The sequence below is a fragment of the Lethenteron reissneri genome, chromosome 43, assembly GCF_015708825.2.
Source record: "Lethenteron reissneri isolate LAM-NWPU_2019-01 chromosome 43, ASM1570882v1, whole genome shotgun sequence".
In the NCBI taxonomy this organism is placed as follows: Eukaryota; Metazoa; Chordata; class Hyperoartia; order Petromyzontiformes; family Petromyzontidae; genus Lethenteron; species Lethenteron reissneri.
The window spans coordinates 9,687,160-9,714,524 of record NC_083821.1 but is presented as its reverse complement, the minus strand read 5'-3'; the positions used below and the strand labels follow the sequence as shown (position 1 = coordinate 9,714,524).

The 27,365-nt window shown below is 42.1% G+C and overlaps 1 protein-coding gene across 2 annotated transcripts in view; it reads left to right on the top strand.

The window, feature by feature from the left end:
* LOC133353404 (CUB and sushi domain-containing protein 3-like) overlaps positions 1 to 25,291 on the top strand; it is a 634,534-nt gene extending 609,243 nt beyond the window's left edge. For both annotated transcript variants that reach the window (XM_061569655.1, XM_061569654.1), the window contains exons 65-70: positions 1,837 to 1,902; positions 3,986 to 4,144; positions 5,819 to 5,925; positions 8,922 to 9,003; positions 16,564 to 16,702; positions 22,635 to 25,291. In XM_061569655.1, the coding sequence (XP_061425639.1) occupies positions 1,837 to 1,902; positions 3,986 to 4,144; positions 5,819 to 5,925; positions 8,922 to 9,003; positions 16,564 to 16,702; positions 22,635 to 22,794 (713 nt within the window). In that variant the 3' untranslated portion in view covers positions 22,795 to 25,291. The remainder of the gene's footprint in view (positions 1 to 1,836; positions 1,903 to 3,985; positions 4,145 to 5,818; positions 5,926 to 8,921; positions 9,004 to 16,563; positions 16,703 to 22,634) is intronic.
* Positions 25,292 to 27,365: the final 2,074 nt, after the last annotated feature.

The window sequence follows — 27,365 nt, the reverse complement described above, 5'->3', positions numbered from 1 at the left end:
AAGTTTTGCTAGCTGGCCCTCCTGCCTGGTCTCCTGTCTGCCTGGCTGGTTGGTGTGCAAGTTGTGCGTGTGTCGCACTCTCATCACACCTCCTCCCTACTCCGGCTGTGGATCCCACACAAATGCACGGGATAGCCTATCGTACTCTCATATTTTTACGATACAAGACAAAAGTTTTGCTGGCTTTCTGGCCGGCTGGAGGGAGGGATCGAGGGATGGATGGACAGATACGTCCAAAGGACGTTGCTGGCTGCTATCTCATGATTGCCTAATGCTCTCGTAACTGTGTAATGGCCAAATGGGATTTATAGAAATGTGAACAGTGTTGTGGCATACACCCGGCATCTGTTCCCATCGCACATGGTTTCTTTCAGAATATAGAGCAGGGAGGAGATGGGAGATCAGTGTGTAACAGAATAAAATAATGAAGTTTGCCTGAACACTTGAAAAATAAGTTTATCTTACTAAATAATGTGTTTGTCACCTGTTCAATGTGTGAATATAACAGTTTGCACGCGTGCTTAAAAGAGCAGGTGATAGTGTAGTGACATCAGGGATGTTACTGTATGGTGCCGGCCTGGATGGGTCGTGCCGTTCGATGTTCCTACATCGTGGACAGCACCGTGTGGGTGACTGTGTGTAATACCAGCCCTAGCGGGGCTTGGTGAGCACTGGGATAGTGCGGGCACCACGCACGGCGTGTGATGGGGGCTCCCCCGAGGGGGACGGGTGAGTATCAGCCCAGGGGCAGGGTTGCCCTGGGCCATGGCACTTTGGTTGACCCCGTAGCCACGTGATCCGGAATGTCTATACAGGGGGCCCCAGGTGGGGGGACTCGGGGGTGATCACGTGTCCGGAAAGAGCTCTTGAGAAGGATCGAGAGAGAACGAGAATGTTCGGGAAGGCGGGCGGGGCCGAGGTCGGAGCGGCCCGAACGTAGGGGGATATAAGACGGGTCCCGGAGAGGGACCGGGGTCGCTGCATTCTACGAGTGAGAAGCACAACATCTACAAGCGGGAATCTCTACGTCTCAAGCTGAACCTCTCCGTCGTATGAGGCAACCACGTGGTCGGAGACCCGAGTGAGGGATCGACCCTTCGTAGCAAATAAAAGTGTTGCCTCTAAAAGGAACAACGTCTGCGACTCAGTTGGACCCACTATAATAGTACAAAATATCGCATGATCTGTTTAAAGCAATCACCTGGCAGGCACATTTCACAGAAAAGTCAGTGTCTCCTTGCTCGATGAGAAAACACTCATTTGCAAAAGTGGCCATAAGCCAGTGATGGAAATTGCATGTTTGCATGGTGGAGCCAAATCTATCAATAGAGAAACACGTATGAGATAAATATAAAAAAAATACCGATTGATAGATACGAGAGGTGCCCGAGTGGCCCTAGAGGTCTCAGCGCTTGGCTGGCACCGCTGAAATCCTGATTACAATCCAGAAAAGTCTCCTGTGATGAGTGAGTCGGTGGTCTCAGCTTGGTCAACAATGACTGCACAAAGACACTATAAGATTTGGTTCTGCACTTCAATTTACTAAATTGCAGCTCAGGCAATTAAAACAATCTATTGATTTGACTGTCATGGGACCAACGTTACTCTCAGTGGCAAAGCGGGATGGGGGGAGTGTTGCCCCATACTGTGGACCAGAGGTCATTCGAAGAGGGCATTCTCTAGCACCACGTGTTGCTCTGCTCTGTGACAAATCCGAGTGGATTATTTGTCACTTGATGTAACAATGATAGCAACATTCTGGTGAAATTTTTGTATATATTTTTTATGAAGAGCCTCCCGGATCACATTTTTTGCTCATTTTTGTTTACATTTCAGCTGGAAAGAAGTACAGAGACAAAGTGACTCCTTCAGACCTTGGACACTTTAATCCAAAACCTCCAGGTATGTCAACATACATTATTCCATGATGAAAACAGCAATATGTATAGGTCTTTTAATATCAGCCGTGTAACTAAGTCCAACATTTTCACAGAACCTTAGTTGACACTGCATGCTCCAACGAACCTTTTTGCCTGCACACTGCTGTGACAAATAATTATAGAAAAATCAATAATTGAAACACAATTGCATGCATTCTTCACGCAGAACGTCTAACTTACAGCCGAGGTGCAGTTGATTGTGTTTAGGGCCCATAAATATATTACCGGTGTAACCTCGTGGTACTAAATTTGTTTCTTGCCGTTTGTCTAATGGGGAATTGTTTGGTCTTTGGCAGCAAGTCCTGTAGGTCTCACAGATATACGAGCGGTAAACAAAAAGCGTGTGGCCTGCTGTAGAATCCAATGCCTGAACTTATATAAATGGTAACATTTTCACATGGTGCTCTTGAAGAGTACTGTACTTGCAAGATGGGCGTACCAAGGTGTTCATCGCCACCCATAAGACCTACTTATTTGGCGCTTACGACCATGCATTCATTGCACATGTCACTTGTTACTAGGAATTTTTTTCTTTGCATGTGGAATCTTTTATCTGTAGAAACTTGTGTAAGTCACTGGGAGGCAGGTATCATTCGTCTGTTTTATGTTCATTGTTTCATTGGATTGTTTTCCTGTTGATCGTTTGACTCGATTTTTTTGTTATACCTGTAAAATTACAGAGTTCTTCCATATCTATGAAAATTAGTGATCTTGCTTTAAAATCGTCATCTTTTTTACCTGGAAATTCACCCTCCGTCGCTGCACTACTTCCTTTGTCAGGCCACAGACGTCCCACTCACCTGCCTGGGAACACGAGCCATGTCTATTTGCAGATGGACATTTGTTTCTTAGCAGCAAGCTGCATTTTGATATTTTCTAGGGTATATTTTAATCCCTTGGTAAGGCCCTGTGTCTGTGATGGCAAAGGGTTTGTGTTGTGGACTGCAGTTTCAGAAAGTTTTATGATTGAAATATATACGTTTTTTTTTTTTACAAGTGTCATTGTGTGCCTCGGTTTGTTCTCTGGGTGGCAGGAAAAAATCCTCATCCTGGTAAACATTCACCTATCATAATTGTGGAAAGATAGAGAGCGCATAAAAAGACAGATAAGAGCCCTCTGAAACGCACATCACCTTCTGCATATGAGAAAAATAGAACGTGAAAAAAAATATGATCTTGACAACATAATGTAGAAAATAATTGCAAATATTTGCAATGATCATGTGAGCTCAGACCTTTGTTTTCGATATATCGTTTGATCAGGAAGCAGATCCCACGACATCTTATAACAGATATACTATCACTACATGATTCACATTCAATAAGCAATGCTGTTGTATATCTTTCAGAATTGAAATTAATTAATGTGTGTGCGTATGGCTATTGTACATTTAAAGTAAATGCATAGACTAAATTATTGACCGTGCACAAAATCAGTGGCATTTGTAATATGCTCCTGGCCTTAGCCTACATTCTCTCAACAATAATAGGTTATTATCTACAGAATTATCGTTGGTAGAATTAGCATTTACACAAATTATGATTTTCAAATAAAGTTTTCGACATCCTAAAGCAGGGGGTGAGGAACTTACGGCCTGTGTGTCAGATTCCTCAGTTCATACGGCCCCCAATCTCACGAGTCTGACCACTTCGAAACGACCCACAGAGGATATTTATCCATCGATGTGTGTGCCTTAGCTGTGCCAATCAGCTACTAGAGGAGAATGATAATTATTTGACCTGGGAACACCGTTTCTAGTTATCACGCTCTCGAATTTCGGGCCCTTTTATACCCGGTCGACTCGCACGTGAGCACTATGGTGTGTCTGTGTGCTAATGTGGGGCCGGCCAGAGATAACTGAGAGTCCTATTTGGACCTCACTGATAGGTCCCCCTATGCAAACTCATCCAAAGGCATTTCCAAAAGTACATCTCTTAAGCCTCAAGCAGGATGTCACCTCTTCACAGAAAATTGTCGCTACTCTTGAGTGGTGATCGCACCACTCTGTTTACTAATTCATAACCCGCATAACTTTCCTCCACAGTGCCCGACACCGTCTTTGCAGAGAATTACACGTGGAAGGGGTTTTACGATCACCTCGGACAGAAAAATCCCATGACGCTTGTGGTGAACGGCTTTAATATGGCCACTGGAAGGGTCAACATAACCTTCTCAGACAACAGTGTGACGCTCAAACTTGCAGGTACTTTGTCCCTAAACTTTTTTTCCATGCGATCAGATAGGGGCCATGAAATATATATGTGTACATTCATTGGATTGTAAATAATGACACCTGGAAGGACGTGCGAAGCACATGCCCATGCCGATTGACTGCCATGGTTGAGAACGGTTTGTGTTTCGATTTAAAGCTTTCGTGACTGCAGGGATTCATCTTCTTGGTTCTTTCGGTAAAGTCACGTGGAAGGGAAGTAATAAAATAATAAAAATGTTTTATTTTTATTATTTTATTACTTCCCTTCTACGTGACTAAGTCACGTAGAAGGGAAGTAATAAAATAATAAAAATGTTTTATTTTTATTATTTTATTACTTCCCTTCTACGTGACTTTACCGAAAGAACCAAGAAAACGGTTTGTGTGTTGGAACACTCGTTTATTATTATTTTTATCATGTCGGGCAGCCATTGGCAAAGTGTGTAGCACACTACGCTATGAACCAGGTGACCTGAGTTAAAATCCCAGCCACGACTAGCAGCAGTGGTCAGTGATAACCGAAGCGATCCATTCGTGAAACTTACATTTGAATGCAAAATTTTTTACATGTTAATAATTTTAGCAAAAGTGATGGCAAGTATTATCGAAATTGCATCACGTGATGGCGTTTCTGCAAGAAGACGCACGGAAGTGTTGCCGTGAAAATTATTTCACTGTACCATTATATTTTTTAATAAATCTGACACCAAACATAAATCCAATTATCAAAATGTCATTTATAGACCCACATTTTGGATTAATCCAAAAACCAGGAACGCGTCCCGACTAGTCATTACAGCTCAGATCATTACTCACTCTGTTTACCATAGCATGCAGCCATTCTGACTTTACTCTGACAATAATGGTTACTTGTTAACTGCGATATGTGGTGCTGGAATTACTAATTAATATAAAATTATGAATGTAGTTGCATTGCTCATTAAAATATCGATGGTATTCCTGCATTGCTTATATATTAACAAAATAATTTAAGGATGGGCACATTACAACAGTCATTTCCATTCCGCAGTCCTATTCCCTCCATTTATTAAAACAAATTTGTACTAATTGTATCAACGTTGTCATAATGATGGGAATAGTCGAGTCCAATGAGGTATTGCACTCATAACCTTCAGAATATAGGGTGGGCACTAACGAGAGGGCCACCCAACACACATAGCCACAGGAGCAATAACGATCTTGATTTGAAGCTTTCATGACTGCAGGAATCCATACTTTTTGGTTCTTTCAGTAAAGTCACATAGGTAGAAAAATAAAATTAAAAATAATATACCACGACGTTTCGATCGCAACACAAGCGGTCGTCCTCAGGTGGAAAAAAATTCCAGCAGCGGAACTGCTGAACCAGCGAGAGAGCTGTTACAACAAGAGGTTATATATGTGGCGAAGGGCAAGCAGGCGGGGTCCGAGCTGGAAAGGAATTCCATCCCCGGACGCAAGCACGTCAGTTGTGTTAATGGGGGAGATTATGGAGAGAGAGATTAGGGAGAGAGATTAGCATGAAATGAGCTTCTATAATAACGATCAATACATTTCCGTTTGTTTCACGTACACACGTAATCGTTAACAACAGAGATGGTTTGTGAAAATGAGTGGATTTCTTAAATACCGCTAACGCATGCGATGGGTGCACGTCACCTCCAGGCAATTACAAGAGGCAAGAGGCCAGACTGTCCCTTCAGATCTGGAAAATCACAAGCCAGGCACCAGCTGCAAAATTCAAGGGCAGCAACTGGATCATGGATGGATATGTGAGTAACCCGACTGCAGCACTGCAACTCTACTGAGTAAATTGATGATGAAAACAGTTATATTTATATAATGATATAAACACCCCGATATCACAACTTTGATGAAGTGACAGAATAAAAACGAAAACACCCTGGTATCTATGAGGAAGTAGGCGACATAACGCAATGCATTATAATCACATTGTCATTTATTTTAGTTTAATAAGTTGAGTAAGTGAGCTTGGGCAGGGCCTTTGGCAACATTGGATAATGGCTGGTGTTAGCTATGCACATGGCCTGTAATCCAATGCTATGGAGGTGATGGTTGGTGAATCACACAAATGTTGTGACACTCCCTGCCTGTGGGAGTCGAGGTGCCATACCCTGGCTCGCCGGGAAAAGAAAGCAGTACAGCAAGCGAGACTAATCGTCATCCGTTTTCATTAGCACAGGGATAGAGTGTTGCCCCCTTCCACGCGTGGGTTTCCTCCCACCTGTTAGTTGGCTGAAAGCATCTTGAAATAAAAACCCAATGCAGGACCTTCCTGAAAAAGAGTCTTTACGACTCAGTCTGGCCTTCCTGGATTTAACATTTATATGTAATTGGGCAGGAGATGTTGCTAGAATGGATAATGGCCGGTGGTCAAAACTAATAATGGAGTGGCAGCATATGAGAGAAGACACCTGCAAGGTGCTCCCCCCCCCCCACCATGGAGGTGCCGGATGGATTGTTGCAGTTTCAGAAGGCCGTTATCCAGGATTGGATTGACCATGGCTGACGATGTTGAGGATGATGAAGCACCGTAGACATGAAACGATTAAGCATGCGGTTGTATTGTTGGATGCATGGGTTCATTCCATTGCATGAAATGTTTTTTTTTTTTCACGGCAATGGAAAGCGAAAGAATATGACTTGGGATTTCTTCTGCGGCATTATGTAAATCCCTTGAATATGTTCCAGATTAAATGCGAGACGGGAAAATGTCAAAACTGGGTGGTTTTTAACTTTTGCCGACAAAACTGGATCCCAAATGTCAAAACTGGGTGCACCCTGGGTGGCCAAAAACTTGAGTTTTGGACACTCAGGGTGCACCCAGTTTTGACATTTGTCACATACACTTGATAATTGTATACTAGCACAGTGTGCCAGCACCCCATTCATCCAAACACTTGGTATTTGTATACTGGCACACTGTGCCAGCACCCCATTCATCTAAACACTTGGTATTAGTATGCTGGCACAGTGTGCCAGCACCATATAACTACACACACTTGATATTTGTACGCTGACACAGTGTGCCAGCACCCCAACGACCAACATTTCAAGCTACGGCTCGCACTCGGAAGTGAGCTCGGGGCGGGCTTGCGACCAGGCGGGCGCACTGCCACCTTGCGTGATGACCTAGACTAGTGACTCGCGTCAATACCAAACTTTTGGATTGTTGGTTGATGCTACGCGCTAATGTACATGCAAGCTGGCACACTGCACCAGTATACAAATGGCAAGTTCGTGTATGTTCGCGAGCTGAAAGTGTTACTGTAGTTGCAAGCTGGCACACTGTGCCAGTATACAAATGGCAAGTAAGTGTTACTGTAGTAGCGAGCTGGCACACTGTGCCAGTATACAAACGGCAAGTAAGCGAGCTGGCACACTGTGCCAGTATACAAACGGCAAGTAAGCGAGCTGGCACACTGTGCCAGTATACAAACGGCAAGTAAGCGAGCTGGCACACTGTGCCAGTATACAAACGGCAAGTAAGCGAGCTGGCACACTGTGCCAGTATACAAACGGCAAGTAAGCGAGCTGGCACACTGTGCCAGTATGCAAACGGCAAGTAAGCGAGCTGGCACACTGTGCCAGTATACAAACGGCAAGTAAGCGAGCTGGCACACTGTGCCAGTATGCAAACGGCAAGTAAGCGAGCTGGCACACTGTGCCAGTATGCAAACGGAAAGTTTGTGGTGCAAGGTGTGGAACATGAGCCACGAGAAACATCATTTGGAACGCTCTAAATCTGTGGCGACATATGGATGAATAACGCAAGGACCTAAACGTGTACAAAATGATACATTAAATCGTACACCTTCACCCAGTTTTGACATTTGTCCACATTGAACATCACCCAGTTTTGTCATATCAAAAAGCACCACCCTGTTTTGCCTGTCGTTTTCCAAGACCACCCAGTTTTGACATTTGGGATCCAGTTTTGTCGGCAAAAGTTAAAAACCACCCAGTTTTGACATTTTCCCAATGCGAGACTATGGGGATGTGTTATGTAAATTCTTATAAAAATGGTGCCATCAACGGCATAATCGCCTGCCAACAAAAAAGAGCACTGTGCATTCATCACACTGCTTGCCAGGATATGTGACTCACATGCAAGGGTTTCAGTGTGCACGTCACTATGTACGGATAAAATGTACACTATCTCTGTATGGGGGTGCTGTCAAGGCACACTTGGGGTTAATTCGTCATGTGCTACCACTTTACCCGACTGTGCTGTGCATTATTTAGGTTTTCGCCGAATTCGGACTCATATTTAACGGAGAGGCTCTTTGCCTACGCACATCTGGCAGTTCACCAGCAAGTGGTTCAAGCAAACCTGCCTGCTGATGAGAGACCGAATGTCTTGGCCAAGCGTTTGCTTGTAATTGAACCAACGCATCACATTACCCGTGTGGCTATTGGAATGTGTGGCCTGGGCGTTCACAAAAGGGGGTCCCGCAGCCAATTACAAGTTGCCTATTCTGCGTCATGTGCAGACAGACACTCCCTCCACACTCCCCCTCGCACCGTGGCTATTAAGCACTCTATAATTGAATTGTCAACTGTATTGCTTTTTCATATATGTATCCTTGTCCCCTCCTTAGCCACGTGGAAGTGTAACTTGCATGACAACAGTCTGCGATTACTTGCTGTTGAATTTGGTCAAGATAGAGACATATCTGGCAATCTGGGGTGTGTTCGTGAATTACTATTAATGTTGCATTGTATGTGAAATGTATGTATTTTGTAGGTATCTGCTGAACATGAAAGCTTTGTCTATCAAGGGTCCATTCAAGCCAACGGATTTGGACAGTTTGGAGTACAGAGACTTGGTAAAGTACAATTATGATTACAGATTATTACCTTACACACAATATTATAAAAAAAAAAACATTCCTGCGGAGGGAGCCAGTAGGAACGTTGGGTTGCTCGGTCAATGGCCAGAGTCAACGGCGGCGTGGTGTATTCCGCAAAAATACCCGACTGTGAGTGCGGACACAAGCCGGCGTGAGTAGTTTAAACGTTGAGTTTTATAAAGGCACCACGGGGTGACCAGCCCCTCCCCCACCCAGCCCCACCCCTCCCACCCCCACCCAGCCCCTCCCCACCCAGCCCCTCCCCACCCAGCCACTCCTCACCCTCCCCTCCCCACCCAGCCCCACCCTCCCCACCCAGCCCCTCCCTGCACGACGGACGGACGGACACAATAATCCCCTGTGGGCTGGTGTAACCAGGAGGTTCCTACCAGTATGATCAGACCTCAAGTAATGCAATCATTCACATGAGAGTGTATGTGCTGTGTAACTGTTCATGCAAGCAAAAAATACTGCATTGTGTATTAATTTTAATTAATAATTAAGTCATAAGCAGCTGGATACCCAAGGGGTCAGCGCTTAAAACTGGGACAGTTTGCACCTAGTCAATTATTTTTTGTCAGCTTCGGCCTCGTAATTTCTGTAGGGAATTCCTGATGCTTGACATGTACTATCAAGGGAACACTTGAGATGCCTGTGACATCGTTCACATGAGTGGTTTCAATGTGCTCCGGTGGCCTATTCCAAAACCGAAACATCATCCGCAGCCAAAGTACGATATCGAAACACCATCATGTGCTGCAAGATGGCCATTAGAGAGCGGCACGGAACAGTGGGTTTCCTCCCACAAGAAAAACACTGGCTGAAAAAGGAATTGGCCAAATATTTTAATGCAGGGAGCCCTCTTGAAAAAATAAGTCTTAACTCAACGATGCTTTCTCGATAAAATAGTGTAGTCAAGTCGAGAGGCGATCCTTATAAATCAATTAATGGAGCCGTCACCTGCGTAACGCCTCGGCAGTTTGAATCGGGGCACTCCAGCTCACTCATTGGTTGGCCCGCCGATCTGGAACGGGCCCCTGTTTGGCCGTAAGAGCAGCCACGAACGTGCTCGCAGGCTGATGAAGGGATTGGCAGATTGGCTGAAGGGTTTTGAGGGTGAATGCCAGGGGAATTTGAAAGTGCAACGGCTGGGAGAAGCTGCCGGAGAGCGAACGGCATTGGGGCACAAAAGAGATGCATGGCCATTAATGGGGTGGAGGGCTCCTCACTCTGCTGTCTAAGCGTGGTCACATTAAAACAATAAAGTACACTATTATTATTTTTACCAGGTAAGGCCCACTGAGATATATAGCTCCTTTTCAGAAGCGACCTGGCCACAAATGATAGCTCAACGAAGTGGCTTATCACGTGGATATTTATAGCAGCCAAATACTCTAAACGCACGTTGATTCTAAATGTGGAGGGAAAAACTGGAGGCCCCGGAGAAAAATCCATGCGACCACGGGAAGAACATGCAAACTCCTAATATATAGGCGTAAGGGTTGAGATCGAATTCACGACCTCCTGTATACCAGGCGAAGCAGTTAACCTCACACGTCTGCCTGAATATCTCTATCCGCATGTGCCGGGACCTCCTCTCCGTTTTATCATTGTTGTCGTCCTGATGCAACCCGGACAAGTGCTCCTCATTGTTAGTGATACCGAGCCAATTATTTTAATTATAGATCCAGTATCTCTATCGTGCAAGCACTGCTGACTTTCATTTGATTGACCTGTAAATTATGATGGGCTGGAATGATCCTTGATTGAAATAACAGGTGCTCTGCCACATTGCCATCTGGCCATATTTACTGTACTATAGATGCGTTTTAATATTACACATAGTTGTGATTGCCACTCTGGAAATACTTGCAACATGGTTTTCCTTCAGTGGTTCATGAATTCAGCGACGAAAATAACATGGAGCATTGAAGGTCAGAGTGTGTGACTGTAATCTCATAAAAAAATAATTGTAAAAATTAGTGACCGACTTAATTTCAAGGGTTATTTTTTTTATTTAAGTCAAATGGGACATTTATGTGTCTTACTAATGTATCAATTGTCCTGGCAAGAATCCCATGAGACTTCAATAACATCTCCTGTTTGGCCAAATTACTCCGATGTGAATAATTAGTAAAGTAGAATTAATCCCCTGAGAGGACTGGATGTCCTGTAAAATGATATTTATGCACCTCAGTGGATCGATTTAACTTCATTGGATTTCAGACAAAATATAGATATATTTTAAACCACCACATTTAAATGTATATCCACATGGCTTCATTTTTCACAGAAATTACATGCCTGGTTTTGGGCGCAAGTCTCATTTCTCTCCAGTGAAATCAAATATGAACCCCTCAAAGCATGATAAAACTACCACCTGTGTGAAGTCAACAGCAGTCCTAAGGCTTGACTGGCCCCTGCCAAAATAATGTGGAATTTCTGTTGCCAGCTCAGGACCTCCGGTGAAGACGAGCAACACCAGAATATTAATTTCACCAGGGATACAATTTGACTTAACGTTTTGAATGTGACAATCGCCGTGTGAACTTATATGCTAACATTCTCGCCCTTAAATAAGCGTGCATGTCTGCGTGTCTAGAGGTGATTTGTTCTTATTCACTTTGGAACATAATTAGGACAAAACAAGACATCTCCGCTCGATGGATAGAGAATAAGCATAGCACAATAGCATTGTTGTGAAAAAGCAACCATGTGTTTTGTTAGACTGACGTCTCATTGAAAATAAGTAGCGGTCTCAGATTCAGATAAAAAGTGTTTTGCAGTAGCATAAATGTATATGCACCGTATGTAGGGGATATTTATGTGTGTGGAAGTTGATGACTTAGTTGTTTCTGCCAACTCATACTGCCGGGGCTCGGTATGTTAATGTGACCTGGGCTTCACCTAGGTCAATTGAGACTAAAATGACGACCTGATGCAATGTGACAGCAATAGGAGACAATCAATCAAACTTTTATTTAATATAGTGCCCTTCGCAATAAAATCATCACAGAGCGCTTCACATGTAGATATACCATTACATCATTACAATTGTAGATACACAAAATAGTAAAAAGAATACGAAATTAAAAAAGAAACCAGCTCGACATGCATGGACTAGGCCACATCATGCAAATGTGCACCATGGTGACCACAACATATATTTGGCCTATTTTTGCCATCCTGATGATGGATAAGATCCTTCTCACGTACTTCCACCTGATGTGGAAGTATAGAATTACAATACAATAATGGGTTGTGCTTCACTGCCCTCTGCTGCCCACAGCAAAGTTTAACCTCGCTAAAAATGCGATTGGGTACAAGGAATCACCCCGCGTCAGGGATGCGTTGCTGGGAAATGCGACTTATTTCGCAATTACTTAAAGCGAACTCTAATATCCCAAAGACATAATGTTAAAGTCGGGGGTTGCGTTCCTAGCTGACATTTCTATAGAGAGAAAAAAGTTTGACTAAATGTTATGAAGTGTACAAAGATGCATGTGATTATAAGTTTAAATATGCAAATAATGTGATTAAACTCATCAGAGATGGTTGAATAGCTACGCTGATTTAGATTTTCAATCCAGACACTTAAGCGTCTTTCCACATTTTCTAGAATTCCACAACTGCTATACGAGTCATTTTAGTGGCAGTTAAAGGTGCAACATTTTGAGCACATTCGAGATTATTTTCCTGCTTTAACGTAAATAGTTATCACGGAGGTCGTCGGTAGGCCAAGCATTCTTGCAATATCACCCGCTTCAAAATGCTGTAAAACTTCTCATTTAACCTCTAGATTAATACTTTTCCTTTGCCTTTTTTCCAGAGGCACCATCATCATTCGTACTTGTTTAAAACGTATCACCTAATGCTAGACTGCGTGCACAATGACCACACGAAATGGAGTGCTGGCAGGTGGGAGGCGGAGGGATATTCGGCGGTATGCACGATGTGTGTACAGTGCTATATTACATCGCCAAATAGTCCGCTTTCCTTATAGTGTAATGTTTCGCATTACGCGTATAAGGAGATGTGTTCCAACGCATAATTCGGCAACCTATAGCGGGGGATTCCTGTATTTGACGTGACCATTACATATATTGGTGTGTGAGAAGTTTTAAGTTAAATAGAAACAAATCCTAAATGCTAGGGCAGTGGTCATCTCCATTGACATCCCTGAGCCAATAGTTGAAGATCCAAATGCCCCTGGCCAAGGCTCATCTGTCCGTGGGATATCTACTGTTGGCTTGCGATACAAATTGATACCGATTTTATGAAACCCCTGAAGAACGACGAACTGAGTTGACCACCGACAGACTCAAACGTACAAGGTTCTGAGTGTAGGTTGGGCACTCGAAATGGAATGCGATTGTCCAGTTGTTGAAGAGACCCGAGTGTTTATGATTTTTTAAAGTATGTTATCAAATCATCAACTTGTCTTAGCCATATACAGCAGCTGATGTTTACATTAAGTATTTGCCACCTCTATTGGTACCGTATTCTGCTCTGAACGTTTGTATGTATGTATTATGTTTAACTTATTTCACACCGTACGTAGCCAACTGTGCTAATCGGAGGTGCAGGGGAAGCACGACAAATCAAACACAAAAAGCAGTTCTAAATTCGTTTTTCATCTATATTTAAAAGTGCATAGCTCCAGTGGCTTCCGAATTATTTATATATATTTCCAGTAAGCGCACTCATGGGAATTGATTTTTTTCAATTCATGAAACATAATTTATTTAGGCTGTTGGTCAGAATAAACTAGACATATGAATGGGGACAGTAGAGATAAGGTAAACATTATTCATGAGACAAACAGTACAGAGAAGGCAGTTAAAGACACTAAAAATGATACATTATAGACAAGACATACATGCAAAGACAACATATGAGACGCAGTAGAAACGTGACAATATCGATGATGCTGACGTGAATGAGACAGACAACGCAAATGAAAAAGACAGAACAAACAACACAGACAGTAAACACAAGTGTGTCTATAAGACTGAATCGTGACCTTAAATTACGACTTCATTAACACACGTCTAAATATTGAAGCGTGCCACTGCATATTCTTTGGTTCTTTCGGTAAAGTCACGTAGATGGAAAATAATAATAAAAAATTTACTGAATAAAAAATTTAAACCAAAAAAACACGACGTTTCGATCGCAACAAAAGTGGTCGTCATCAAGAAAACGAGGGTTACCCTCTAAAGGCAAACTGTTTTCAAGGTTTAGAGATGGGCGTAGCCCAAGTGTGTCAGCAGCATGGGCGGGGCAGCTAATGTTAATGTAGGAGAAAGCAACGACACCGGCAGTGGGTCTACACCAATCAAAGGGCCGCCAAGCAAACATTGTACCTTGATCCACACACCCAGACTGCTGACGGTGGAGGTTGACAAGAAAACACAAATGAAGTCATGACCCAAAGTGGTTTATGACATCTTTCCAATGATTGCTGAGTTCATAACCATCCTCTCGGTTGAAATTGTATCTGTGTCTGTATATATGGATGGCTTCATGAACAAATCTTTGTTGATGGCCAAGTAGGCTTGCAAAGCACAATCGTCTTATAGACATCAATTTCGTGTGAGCCAGCCGCATTAAAATAATAATCGGCCACGGTAGAAGTATTGGTCCTACCGTGTTTCAAATCTGCCTTATGCTCACGAACACGGTCCGAGACATATCGCTTAGTTTCCCCAATGTAACTGCTGCCGCAGATACAGCTTAGTTTGTAGACGCCAGAATATTGCATGTCAGGAATCTTATCGTTCACAGATGGGATCAGATCACAAATTTTATGTACTGTGTTAAATCGGACCTGAATCTTGTGTTTGTTCATGATTTTGGAAATCTTTTTGGTTACCCCTGCTATGTATGGCAAAGTGATGTTTTTTTATTGGATCCTCAGATGGCTCCTTCCTCACGGTTGGGGTGATGGCTTTGCGGATTGTGTAGTCAGACTATCCATTCGCCTTGAGAGTTTGGTGTATGTGTTTGTGTTCACTGGTTAGGTGTTCATGGTCAGAGATACATTGAGCTCTTTGGTGTAGCATTTTGATGAGGGAATTCTTCTGGGATGGATGGTGTTAGGAATCAGGTTTTAGGTAGGCTCAGTGTGGATTACTTTCCTGTAGACAGAATGGCTCATTGAGCCATCTTGCCTCTTTTTGATTTAGACATCCAAGAAAGGTAACATGCCATTCTTTTCTACCTCCATGGTGAATTTGATGGCTGGGTGTATGGAATTTATGTGGTTGAGCAATTGGTTCAGAGCCAGTCGGTCATGTGGCCAGATGACAAACGTGTCATCCACGTACCTCTTCCACAAGAACGGGCGTAGAGTGGATGCCTGGATGGCGTCTGTCTCAAATTTTTCCATGAAAATATTAGTTACAACCGGAGATAAGGGAGAACCCATTGGGGTGCCTTCAGTTTGTTTATATAATGTTTCATTCCAGGTGAAGTATGTATTGGTGAGGCAGTGTCTCACCAGGGTCGATACATCAGCATTCATTCCTTGTTGGACCAAATTTTCAATGATTGCAATGGTATTGGGCACAGGAACTTTGGTGAGCAAAGAAACTACATCGAAACTAACGAGCAAATCACCTTGGGACAGTGAGATGTCTTTAATTGACGATACCAGGTGAGCTTAGTTAAGTACAAAAGAGGTGGTCATACCAGTGAATAGCTGCAAGGTCTCAGACAGATATCGGACCAGTGTATAGGTGGGTGAGCCAATGGTGGAGACGATGGGACGAAAGGGTGTACCTTTATGGATTTTTGCTAAGCCATATAATCTGGGTGGTCTAGCCGGAGAAGGCTTTAAGGAAAACCGTTTGGTCTGTTCATAGTGGTTATCTCTTTGATAAACCAACCCCCACCACGGGAATGTTGAATGAGAGGGCAGTTGAGTAAAATCCATTGTTGTAATGTACCATTTTGGAATATCGACGCTCCCCCGCCTTTACCGACCCACACTGAACCAGCGTGGTGAAGTAGGCCAGAGTTTCGCGGGTTCGTTTTTTTGGCAAAAAATATCCAGCGTAAAAACCACCCGGACCGCTACTCCACCATCCCCTTCACATAGTGATCGTTGCTCCTGGAAGATACAAAAAAATTGACAAACCTAAACATTGCGTTTATGTTATTTTATTTTGCGTCTTATTCTGTTACATTGTCCCCCCCCCCCCCCGTCCTTTTTCCACCATTTCCTTCCCTCACCCTGGAAATACTTTGTGTTCCCAACCGTTGCCGGCGAGCCCAGGTGCTTTTGCTCATCCCTTCCCTAATCACTAGGGTGTAGAGACTCACTGTGCCAATCGCACGTTCTATCTGATATTCATGACTGTAGCTCTTGAAAAAAATAACAATAGTATCAAAACAACTCCACCCATGCCACGAGGTTCATGCGGCACAACTCGGATGTGCCAGTGGGAAAAAATAAGCGTTTGATGTTGACTTTGATGTGGCATTAGTGACGTGCGTCGTGGCACACATTCTCCGCGCGTCTCTCCCGGACAGGAATGAGTGGGGCCGGTGGAACTCGGCGACCTCCGGGTTCCCACGTGGGCACCAGCAGTAGCTCGGTGGCCATCGCCATCCTCGTGCCTTTCTTTGCGCTCATCTTCGCTGGATTCGCCTTCTATCTTTACAAGCAACGGTACTCCTCCCCCCACACACACCCCCTCCGGCACATTGCCTGACATTGGTAGAGTCCGTCAGTGGCTGTATCCACCTCATAATTTAACAAAGTCGTTTAGCAGTTGTACGCAAAATGTTTCACTCTGTGGCTTCCCTTGTAAGGCCTTAAAACGTGATTAATGATAATCTGAGAGTATATTAGATGGACTAATGACCTGTTTGGTGCGATGTATGGGCTTAGCATGCTTGCCAGGGAGGGCCCCGGGTATTAGTTCAGTGTCAGCCTGCCAAGATGTTTGTGCCGTTCATCTGTTATTAAACTGAGTGCATCTATCGTCCGTGACCATGCACAGTGTTGGAAGGGTTACGTTCGAAAAGTAATCGGTGGTCGATTACTGATGATTCGAAATTACAGATAATGTAATCGCATATTTAGATTTTTTTCGAAGCAATGCAATTTGATACACATCACTATTATTATTACTTTCTTAGTATCAGCATGTGTTTTGTATGTTTGACTTCCGAAATAAAAGCATTGAGCTGCTGTCCTTTTCACAACCTAAGCTGCCTGCTAAATAATTTCTACATTTTAACATATAATTTTCAAATTCCAATTTTCTTTTTACTGAATGCATAAAGTTATCATTCATAAGAAGCAACAGTAATTTCATGCAATGTTAAAATCATAATCAAATTACGGAATTACCTCTACCCATAAACATGTTGGGTACAGGCACCAGCAGTACAGGAGGTCACGAGTTCAGATGCCGGCAGGGGGTAGACTTGGCCTCTGGGATTAATAAAATGAGAATCACTTTTTGGGGCAGTCAACAGCGATTCTCACATATAAACTCACCCCCACTGTTGGAATGTGGAATGTTGACCACTGGCTCCGTGCTGTAAACAGGAGATGAGCACCACCCAGTGATAGTGCCAGTCCGGAATAAATTATTTTGCCCCCCCCCTCAACTCAAATTTATGAACGCCTGCCGAGATAACAGAAGGGATATGGACACGAGATAGAGGTGTAGCAATATGGGTAGTTTTTTTTTTTAACAAATAGATGGAAGGGTAACGAGATGAAAGGAGAGAGAGATGCAGGTTACGACATTAGCAGAGGACAAGAGAAAGATAATCATTGAGATGAGAGAAGACAGATTCGAGATATGAATTGTCTCGATTTGAAGCTTTCGTGACTGCAGGGATTCATCTTCTTGGTTCTTTCGGTAAAGTCACGTAGAATGGAAATAATAAAATAATAAAAATAAAACATAATAAAATAATTCTCACGACATTCAGACTCTGTCTTCTCGACAGACCTGTTCTCCACCTGAGGACGGCTGCTTGCATTGTGGCCGAAACGTCGTGAGAATTATTTTATCATGTTTTATTTTTATTATTTTATTATTTCCATTCTACGTGACTTTACCGAAAGAACCAAGAAGATATGAATTGTCGTTTAATGGTTTTTATTATTAGATATGATTTCGAATATGATATTTGGTGCATCCCCTATGTCTTCATAAAGCCGTGGCCCCTTTAGCTACTTGGGGCACTAAGCTTTTGCCTCGTCTGCTCAGGCCTCGCGTGCCACCACTGTCACTGCCCCACGCTCACTTGAGCAGCAAATCACTCTTCCTCTTGTTAACTTGAATCTGCGGCGTAATGCAAAGTCAACAGTGGTTGTGCTGCAGAGAGACTGGACTCTTCCAATCAGCACGTTGAATACGCGCATTGTAGCTTTACTTCGGAGTGACTTGGTCCTCGCACTGGTAATGTGGAGTTTCCACCGTTGTCTCAGGGCCACCACTGGAGGTGATTGCTACTCCACAATTGCTTATGCCGGGAGTCACTTTGACTTGAGTAACAACGATACAAAGTAATAGACAATGTTTAGGCATCATATGAAGTCGTGAAGATAAACATGTCATGATTGAACTTTATGATGACATTCTTCAATCAGTTCATACGGCTAGCATTCCTGGATAATGAACCTATCCATTCACAACAACACGACCAACGAAACAATAAATACTATGATAAAAAAACAACTACATCAAAGAACAAAGATTGATGTATACGTGGAATATCTGGGAGAGGGCAGATAAGAAATGTACAGAATATGAAACAAGAATCTGGGATGTCACTATCATTATTATAAAAAATAAATGGTCATGGGTTTGACATGTCACAAAAAGGATGGGCAGTTTTTGGACAAATCCAGTGATTGAATGGGACGGAATGTGAACAGAGAAATGACAGTAGATGACTGGGGATGATACAACTTGGGCACTTTATCGGGCTGGGATGTATTGCAGCTCTACAGGGCCATAGACCATGGTGTCAGTATAGAGATCTCTCAGTCCAAGTGAGGCTTTGAAAATTAATGACGATATGTGCATCAATGCATTCCAAGCCTACTTCTGTGTGCATTATCATACGCACATTGTGTAGAGGTAGAATTGTTTCAAATGTATACTCATATACTGTATAAATGAAGGGTTTGAAAGCACAAGCTTTTAAAGTTGGGGTCGATGGATAATGTAAATATGGAGCCATATCCATTTGTATGGTAATAAGGCACCATTAGAGGATAGTACATCAAGTAGGTTTATCACATACACATGCAAAGGTGTTGTGTGGTATACTTTTATGAGGGTAGGTTTTATCTGGGTACTCTGTTTTTTTTTTTCTTCCACACTCCAAAAATAGTACAAATTATGGATTACACAACGGTTTGCCAACATGTGAGCGTCTTGTGAATCATCTAATTGATGGTACGCAAGCCGACGGACGAGTAGCTGTTCTGGATTCAAATGAACGAAGTCCATTTCGCCCAGACGACGATATCAGTTGTGTGTCGGGTGACACGAGATCATGTGACAGGTGGGGCCACCCTGAGAAGGGGCTGCCGTCTCCCACCTCGGGTAGTTGTCGGGACCAAATTATTTTGTGCATTGCAAATCAGGGTCCTTTTTTGTTTGCTCCGGTTTGTGTCTCCCAAGTTATGATGAAACCGTTGATCGGTGTGTCCGGCTTTTCAGAGCCCAAGTCTCTGATAGCGACATGGCATTACACCACAGGCTCGTTCGTATTGGATCGTCGTCACGAGCATTTTAGCGCCCCACTCCATCACCCCTTAATTTCTCGTTTTGGCAGACTGCAAGTATTGGCATAATGCATAATCACTACATTTAAATTACATTTGCAAGTGAAGTTTAAGAACGTGACAATTAACTAAACATTTACTATTAAACATTTACAATTGCCGAACACAAGCATACAGTTTGCAATGCGCGTATGCTTAACCATCACCATGCAGTGCCCGAGATAATTTTTTAATTGCTTGGAGAACTTATTTTGTTTATTGGTTCCGGCTGGTGCACACGAGGGAATGAGCTCTGACTCTACGCCTCTTCTCGATCGAACAATGCGTCCGATTTTGCAGAATATGCACGCGTTAGAAATTGTGCTTATTCCTACGATTGTTCTATGTAAAATAAACAAATATTTACGTAAAATAATGAGGGAACATCTAGGATAGCACGTTCACACACCATCTCATAATACGCGGCGGCGTTGATTAGCACACAAACAGAATTTTGGCTAAATCTCTCTTTTTTAATGTTTCTTTTTTTTATATATATACATAAAATGTTCCTATCTTTGTGGCTTATTCTAAATTCTGGGTTTTGCGAGTTTGTCTTCTAGAGGTTTTACAGTGCAACAAATAGCCGTGGCTATCATATCGAGACATTGGCCCCCAACAGTTGAATGTGGATTTCCACCACTAATTTCGTGGATGCCCTACAGATGAGTACTGACCCCATTTATTTTTTTAAGGATAATTTTTCCAGTAGATAAGAAGTATTCTCATGTGTGCTTTTTTATCATTGATTCTTATTTTATTTTAAAATGCACAATACAATGCAATGTCACGCTAGCATTGGTAGACATTTTGTATTTATTAAATGTGAATTGTCAGTAATAATGACAAATGTATAAAACACGTAGATATGTATAATAAGTAATCATTATATTCTAAGAAAAATGTCAAGATCGTAAATCCTGGGGAAAACCCTGCAGTATGTAATTTAACGCCAATTATATCATTTTTTTCCAAACTTAGTCCTGTGACACATTACAGATCAACAGTTTGTCCCAAAAGAACGTAGCAGTAACCACCGCAAAAAACACGAGGGAGGTATTGAAATGCTTTTTACCAAATTGTATACATCACTGTGGAGAATAACTCAACTTTAAATTGATCCCAGAGGAATGTAGCTATCCCCTGCCAAAACGGTGCTTCCAAACCTGAGCGCTTTTATACTGAAGCGATGAATCCTGAAACATTTGTCCAACGATATAGATTTTAAAAACAAATACGTTGGAGTCTCTTCGTCCACACGTTAAGACATGTTTCTGGGTGCAACGGAAACGGATTGGCCAGCCTCAGACTGTATTCGTCCTTGTAACGTGATTTTATCACGAGGCTTCAGCAACTTTGTAGCCTCAGCGAAAAAATAAACTGCAGCCGCAGCAAGCTTGCTTTAAAAGGGGGGGGGGGGGGGTTGGTGGGTATGGTTTGCAAGCATGTGAGTCACTGTGACTAGTCACCCTGAACAAAACAGTTCACTCGATTACAGAGCTAACTTTAGATCCATTAAGACCGACTTATGGACGTTCGGCGCTAGGGCATCCGAACCTCACAGAGGTTCATGGTTCGAGTTTGGTAGACCGCCCTGGTTAATCGCGGTGGGTGCGTGTTAATCACGAAAACACACGCAGCCTCTGCATCACAGTGGAGATTAAAGATCCCGTGACATTATTCCAAGAAGAGTTGGCCACTGTGGGCTGGCGTCATGGCCCAATTTTTGTCAAATTTGAAGAATTGCAAGCGGATTACTTGATTGGTAATGCATAGCAAAATGATGACTCGTACTGCGAAATTGTAGCAGAACCCTCCTGAAAAGTAGTCTTGTGACTCAGGGTGGCGTCTCTGGGCTAACAAGTGTCATAGCAATAATAATCATCATCAAAGCATTACGATTCTTAAGTAGCCAGAATTGATTGAATTTTCCTTACCAACATATCAACCATAATACATGGAAACTAATATCTTTAAATAATGTTGATGAACATATTTCTAATGAAGTACTATTGAACTGATTTTTGCCAAGGCAAGTTGGGACTTTTACCACTGGGTTGTGGCCACCACAACAGATAACCCCTGTTGGTCTGAGCAGGGAGACGTTTTGTTATTCAACCATTGAATGATGAGAGTGAGTTTGAGGACCTTTTGGTCCGTGCTTGTATACCGCTAGAAATACGGGTCCTAAAATATGATTCGAATCAAGGGACAAATGTGTTTATGCATTTTTTCCCTGACTGCCATAGCACCTACGTATTGGTGCATGATATTATAATAAGGAATTGAAAAAAAACAATAATCGCTTGGGTACTAATGCACATTACTGATCGTGATGACGCTGCGGATGTTTCAAATGTCGAAAGCAAAGGTCCAGCCGTGCAATTTCCGGCTCACGCCACAGCTGTAGAATGGGCCTCATCTAAACATAGCCCGAGACAGATGTCCTCAAAGAGGTCTTGTCAGATGCGCTCACTCTACCCCACAGACGCGACCTGCCTGTCAACTAACTGCGGTGTACCCATTTACACCCAGAAATCATGCAAAAGTTGGGCCAACGTTGACATGTGATGGGAACCATTAGCTGAACGTTGCCTCGACGTTGCATGATCAATGGGTATTGCTGGGTCGACAGAGGTAGTGGCGGGGGATTTAAGAAATTTGCTCTTGTTATTTCAACTGGCGACAGTGGAATGAAAATGTAGTGTGCCAACCATTACATGATGGTGAAGATGATAACGATGATGATGGCGCTGATGCTTGTGGCCGCAAATATTATTGAACGTCCTTTGTTTCCCCGCAGAACACGACCGAAAGCCAGATACAGCGGCTGCTCAGCACACGAGAACACGAATGGGCAGGCGGCGTTTGAGAATCCAATGTACGACACGAACCTGAGGCCGGGGGAAGCCAAGGTTGTACGCTTTGACCCGAGCCTCAACACCGTGTGCACAATGGTATAGGGGGAACTGAGTGGAGCCATAGATATATTTTGTGAAGGAAGTATAATTATATTGTATGCAATGAATCATTTTTATATTTTATGTTTATCTTTCTTATTTGTGTGTGTATATATATATGTAAGCGGGTATATATGGAGTATACTTATATACACATGTGTGTATATGCATAATATGTATGTGTATGTATGTATACACATATGTAGCTAATTTATGCCACCACGTGGAGGATATGTACATTTGTGTATATCACATATATGTGTACGTATCTGCACATGTATATCTAAAGATTTTTGCCAACACTATAATTTTATTTTGTAAATAATGTCTATTTTTTATTGTTTTGTACACATTGCTTTTTTAATGTGCTTTGTTTTATGCTGTTCTCGTTATTTTGTCGTGGTTTTCACAGTTTAGGAACTGTTTATTTAATATTAAAAAATATATATACCGGACAATCTTCATGAGTTAATTGCGACAGACGCAGGAGTGGTCGATGTAACGTTATAATGTCATTTTTTTCGGTTGAGATATTAATATATGTTAATGTTGAACATTATTTGCGATGATTGCTTCATATATTGATAGCTTATTTTTTTAATCATCGTATTTTTTTCACTTGTTCGGATGGAAATGACTTCATTTGAAGGATATGGAAATGCTTAAAAAATGAAAGGTAATTTATAACTTAAGGGCAGAATTAACGCATCAGTAAATAAAATGCGATACGTTGAAACACACAAGCACTGCCATGTTACACTGTAACGTCTACAGATTTGTAGCGATATGTATTTTACGAAAAAAATAATGGTTGAAAATAAATGTTTGGTTTTTACATTGTCAGTGTTAAAAATTCGCCACGATTTAAAATAATTTATTACATCAATTATTGAATAAGTCACTGTAGTGAAATTTGTTTTATATTTTAGTTTTTTTTAATATGTACCATAGTTAACATAAAACTAAATCAACGTGTACATTTGTTATCATAAACGGTGGGTCGCTAGGTCTAAACACTATTTAGCAGCTTTAGCATTCAAACGCAGCCTGCACGCGAGGACATATTGATGCCAGACTTGGCGAGGGACCACAAGGTCACCTCGTCGTGCATGAGTCCAGAACAGGTATCTGAATTGTCGGTGCCACCTGAGGTGGGCATAACTCTCGTGGTTTCCAGTGTATTCATGTGACCAACAACAGTGATTTACGTGATAACCATTCGAAATTAGCGGGCTTATGTATGTACGCTAATTGTAGGTGTGAGCGGAAGGACAACAAATTAAACACAAAAAGCAGTTCTAAAGAAATTCGTTACAAAAAAATATAACTCAGTCTCATCGGCCATATAGACACATCGGTACTACACAAGCGTTGCTACTTTAAGCTGTGCCAATTTCTGCTGTCGCCCACGAACTGTCCATGAGTGGACCGCGAGGGGTATTGATGCGATCGGTGAAGCTGCGTGCCCTTGATCTATCGTGTGCTCTGCTAGCGGCAAACAATGCTGTCTCAGATTTTTTTGTGCACGAATTGGATTTGAAACAAACATTTCTTTTGAAAGTATACTTTCAAGAAATATATATATTCAGCACCCCAAGGGTTGAATTCAGGCACCCACCCCCCAACAATATATATTTCCACCCGCCACCGATGTTAATATTCTTGGCCTTTTGTTTTGTTGTAGTTTTAATGATTTGTTTTCCTGCAACCAATCGGAAATTTTAAGAAAAAAATGTTTGACACACCTTGTGCATGCATTTCCCCAAAGGGCATACTTTTTAGCAGTCACACTGTCAGTGGAAGAAAAAAAAATCTTTCGATTTCGCGCTCGCTTTATGTGAGCCACACCTATTAGCAACTTGCCACTTCGTTTTTGTGAACAATTTGAGACAATGAGAAACCCTAACTTATTTCCACACCACAATGTTACTTGTACAGAATGTTGCTTTTTTTAATGAGGTTGACAAAGTTACGAAGAAAAGATTATATTTTTATGAAATATTGTATAATCGCTCTTGTCAGTTGCTTCATAAGAAATGAATATATATGTTAAATGATTTAAGATGATAAGAAAACAATTGCGGCTTTGCCTGTATAATGAACACTGGTTTGTACTGTGTCTATAATGTGCCAAAATTCTCACTAATAACAGCTTCATTTATGATGATCATTCTTCGACACGCACGGAAACATAAAATGCATTTGTGTTGGTTTGATCAAAGGTGAAACAAAAAGTCACACTTTGGAACTTTGTTTAATTGTTTTAGATTTTCTGAAACAAACCCTATATTGTCTTGAATGGTTATAGCTCAATTGTCATATATTTATACAACTTAAAAGATAATGTGTGGGTTTGATTATTTCTTTAATATAGAAGAGTAACTTGCTGCAACAAAGTAAGATATATTTGACATGCTGTTTTGAGCTGATTAAGAATTTGACATTTGCTGTACAGAAATGGTTTTGTACTGAGCACTTGTAATAAAAGGTTTTTAAATTCTCTCATGTATTGTTCACTTTTTTCAATGGAAAAATGGGGGGGGGGGGAATAACTGCTTCTCTCATCTAATATTCTGTCTTATATTTAAAGTTAGTTTGAAGAGTAAACTAATTTTAACGTGCAAGGTATTGTAACATTTAAACACAGAATTTACGTAGACTCAATTATTATTTGGTCTTATACGTTGTCTTAATCATATGGGCTTTTTCCAACCTGCTTACTATAGCGAGCCACGTGGAGAAATTCATTTGGGAGAATTTTTTTAAAAATAAAATCTCGATTCGTACCAACTCATGAAAATAGAACCTTATTTGGTGATGCTGTGCACAAGGGCAGATAAAAAAATCAAGAGATTTGTCAACAACACTGCCCGTAAAAGAGCAAGTATAGGCGACGTTTTGAGCAATGACCCTTCTTCACAACACGTAGAAAAGCTGTCGAGGTTGACTTTACAATACAGATCCCACAGTTTACGAAAGTTCGGATTACAGCATTTCATGTTCACGCAATTGCCAATATTGTGGACCACTTTTTACCGAAATTCACACGGCACACACCGCAAAATTAAAACAAAACACCTGGAAGGCTGCGTCATCCCTCCGCAACAGCGTCACGGCATCCCTGCAGTGACGGCAGTAACGCATCCTCATCGCCCTTCCAGTCATTTCAACATGCAGATCTTTTAGCGAGTCCCCTGAAATTTTGTTTACAATTTTTTTTATTAATAATTACTTCAATCGTTAGAATATTTATGTTCTCCATTATTTTTTGTGTATCGTGAAAATTGATTTAGGTGTATATTTTTAGGTTAGGCGTATAGTTGGAATGAATGTCCGAAGCACGTCTCTACCTTTTTGCATTTACTTTATGGGAAAAAATCCGTTCCAATTTACGACATTTAGTTGTCCGCTTGTTTTCTTTCTTTTTGAAGAACGTGTCCCTTTCGTAAATCGAGGGATACCTGTATGTACAATGCCATCCCCCTGGTACGCCCACTTGACAGCAGTTCAACGCTATATTAACAGCTGTTTGCCAATACCAAAACCACTCTCATCTCCAGGTGCCCCTCTATATCCTTTTTCTCAACCAATAAAAAAATAACCTGTCCAATTCCAAGTCTGTTGGCCAGAATGAGGAAATAGATGTGTCTGTTGGACACACTTCAGTAAACATTTGTTGGTTGTAAAAAAAAATCCCGACTGCCACACTACTATTCAATTATTTACATAACACTAGACCAGTGGTTCTTAACCTGGGTTCGATCGAACCCCAGGTGTTCGGTGAGTCAGTCTCAGGGGTTCGGCGGAGGTCAAGACACACACCCGACTCATATGATTCGTGATGACACGTCCGGCTTGGCCATCATTGGCTGCAAGTGATCACGCTACATCGCTTGGCCTATCTGTGCTGCAGGGAATTTGGTGCGCTCGGTAGTCGACTTGTGACTGTCGTGATGGTACGTCGTGTGATTTCTTTCTTAATATTTGAATCCCTTCATACTATGTCGAGCAAAAAAAGAAAGTGGTCGGACGAATATGTACAATATGGATTCACATGTATAACGGATCGTGATGGGAGTCAGCGTCCTAACTGCATGATTTGCAATGCCAAGTTGAGCAATTCTAGTCTAGCACCGGCAAAACTAAGGGAACACTTCCTTAAGCTGCATGGAGATGGGGAATACAAGAACACAACGCTCGCTGAATTCAAGGTGAAGAGAGCCAGATTCGATGAAAAGGCTACTCTGCCTGTTCTCGGCTTTGTACCCATCAACAAACCGATCCTCACAGCATCGTACGAAGTTGCTTATCTGATCGCAAAGCAGGGCAAACCACACACCATTGGTGAAACACTCATAAAACCAGCTGTGTTGAAGATGGCGAATATCATGCTGGGAAAAGCGGCTGAAATTAAGTTATCCCAAATTCCTCTTTCAAATGACACCATCAGCGACAGAATAGAGGACATGAGCAAAGACATCTTGGCTCAAGTAGTTGCAGATCTGATTTCAAGCCCGGCAAAATTCAGCCTGCAACTCGACGAGACCACGGACGTTTCCAATCTAAGCCAGCTT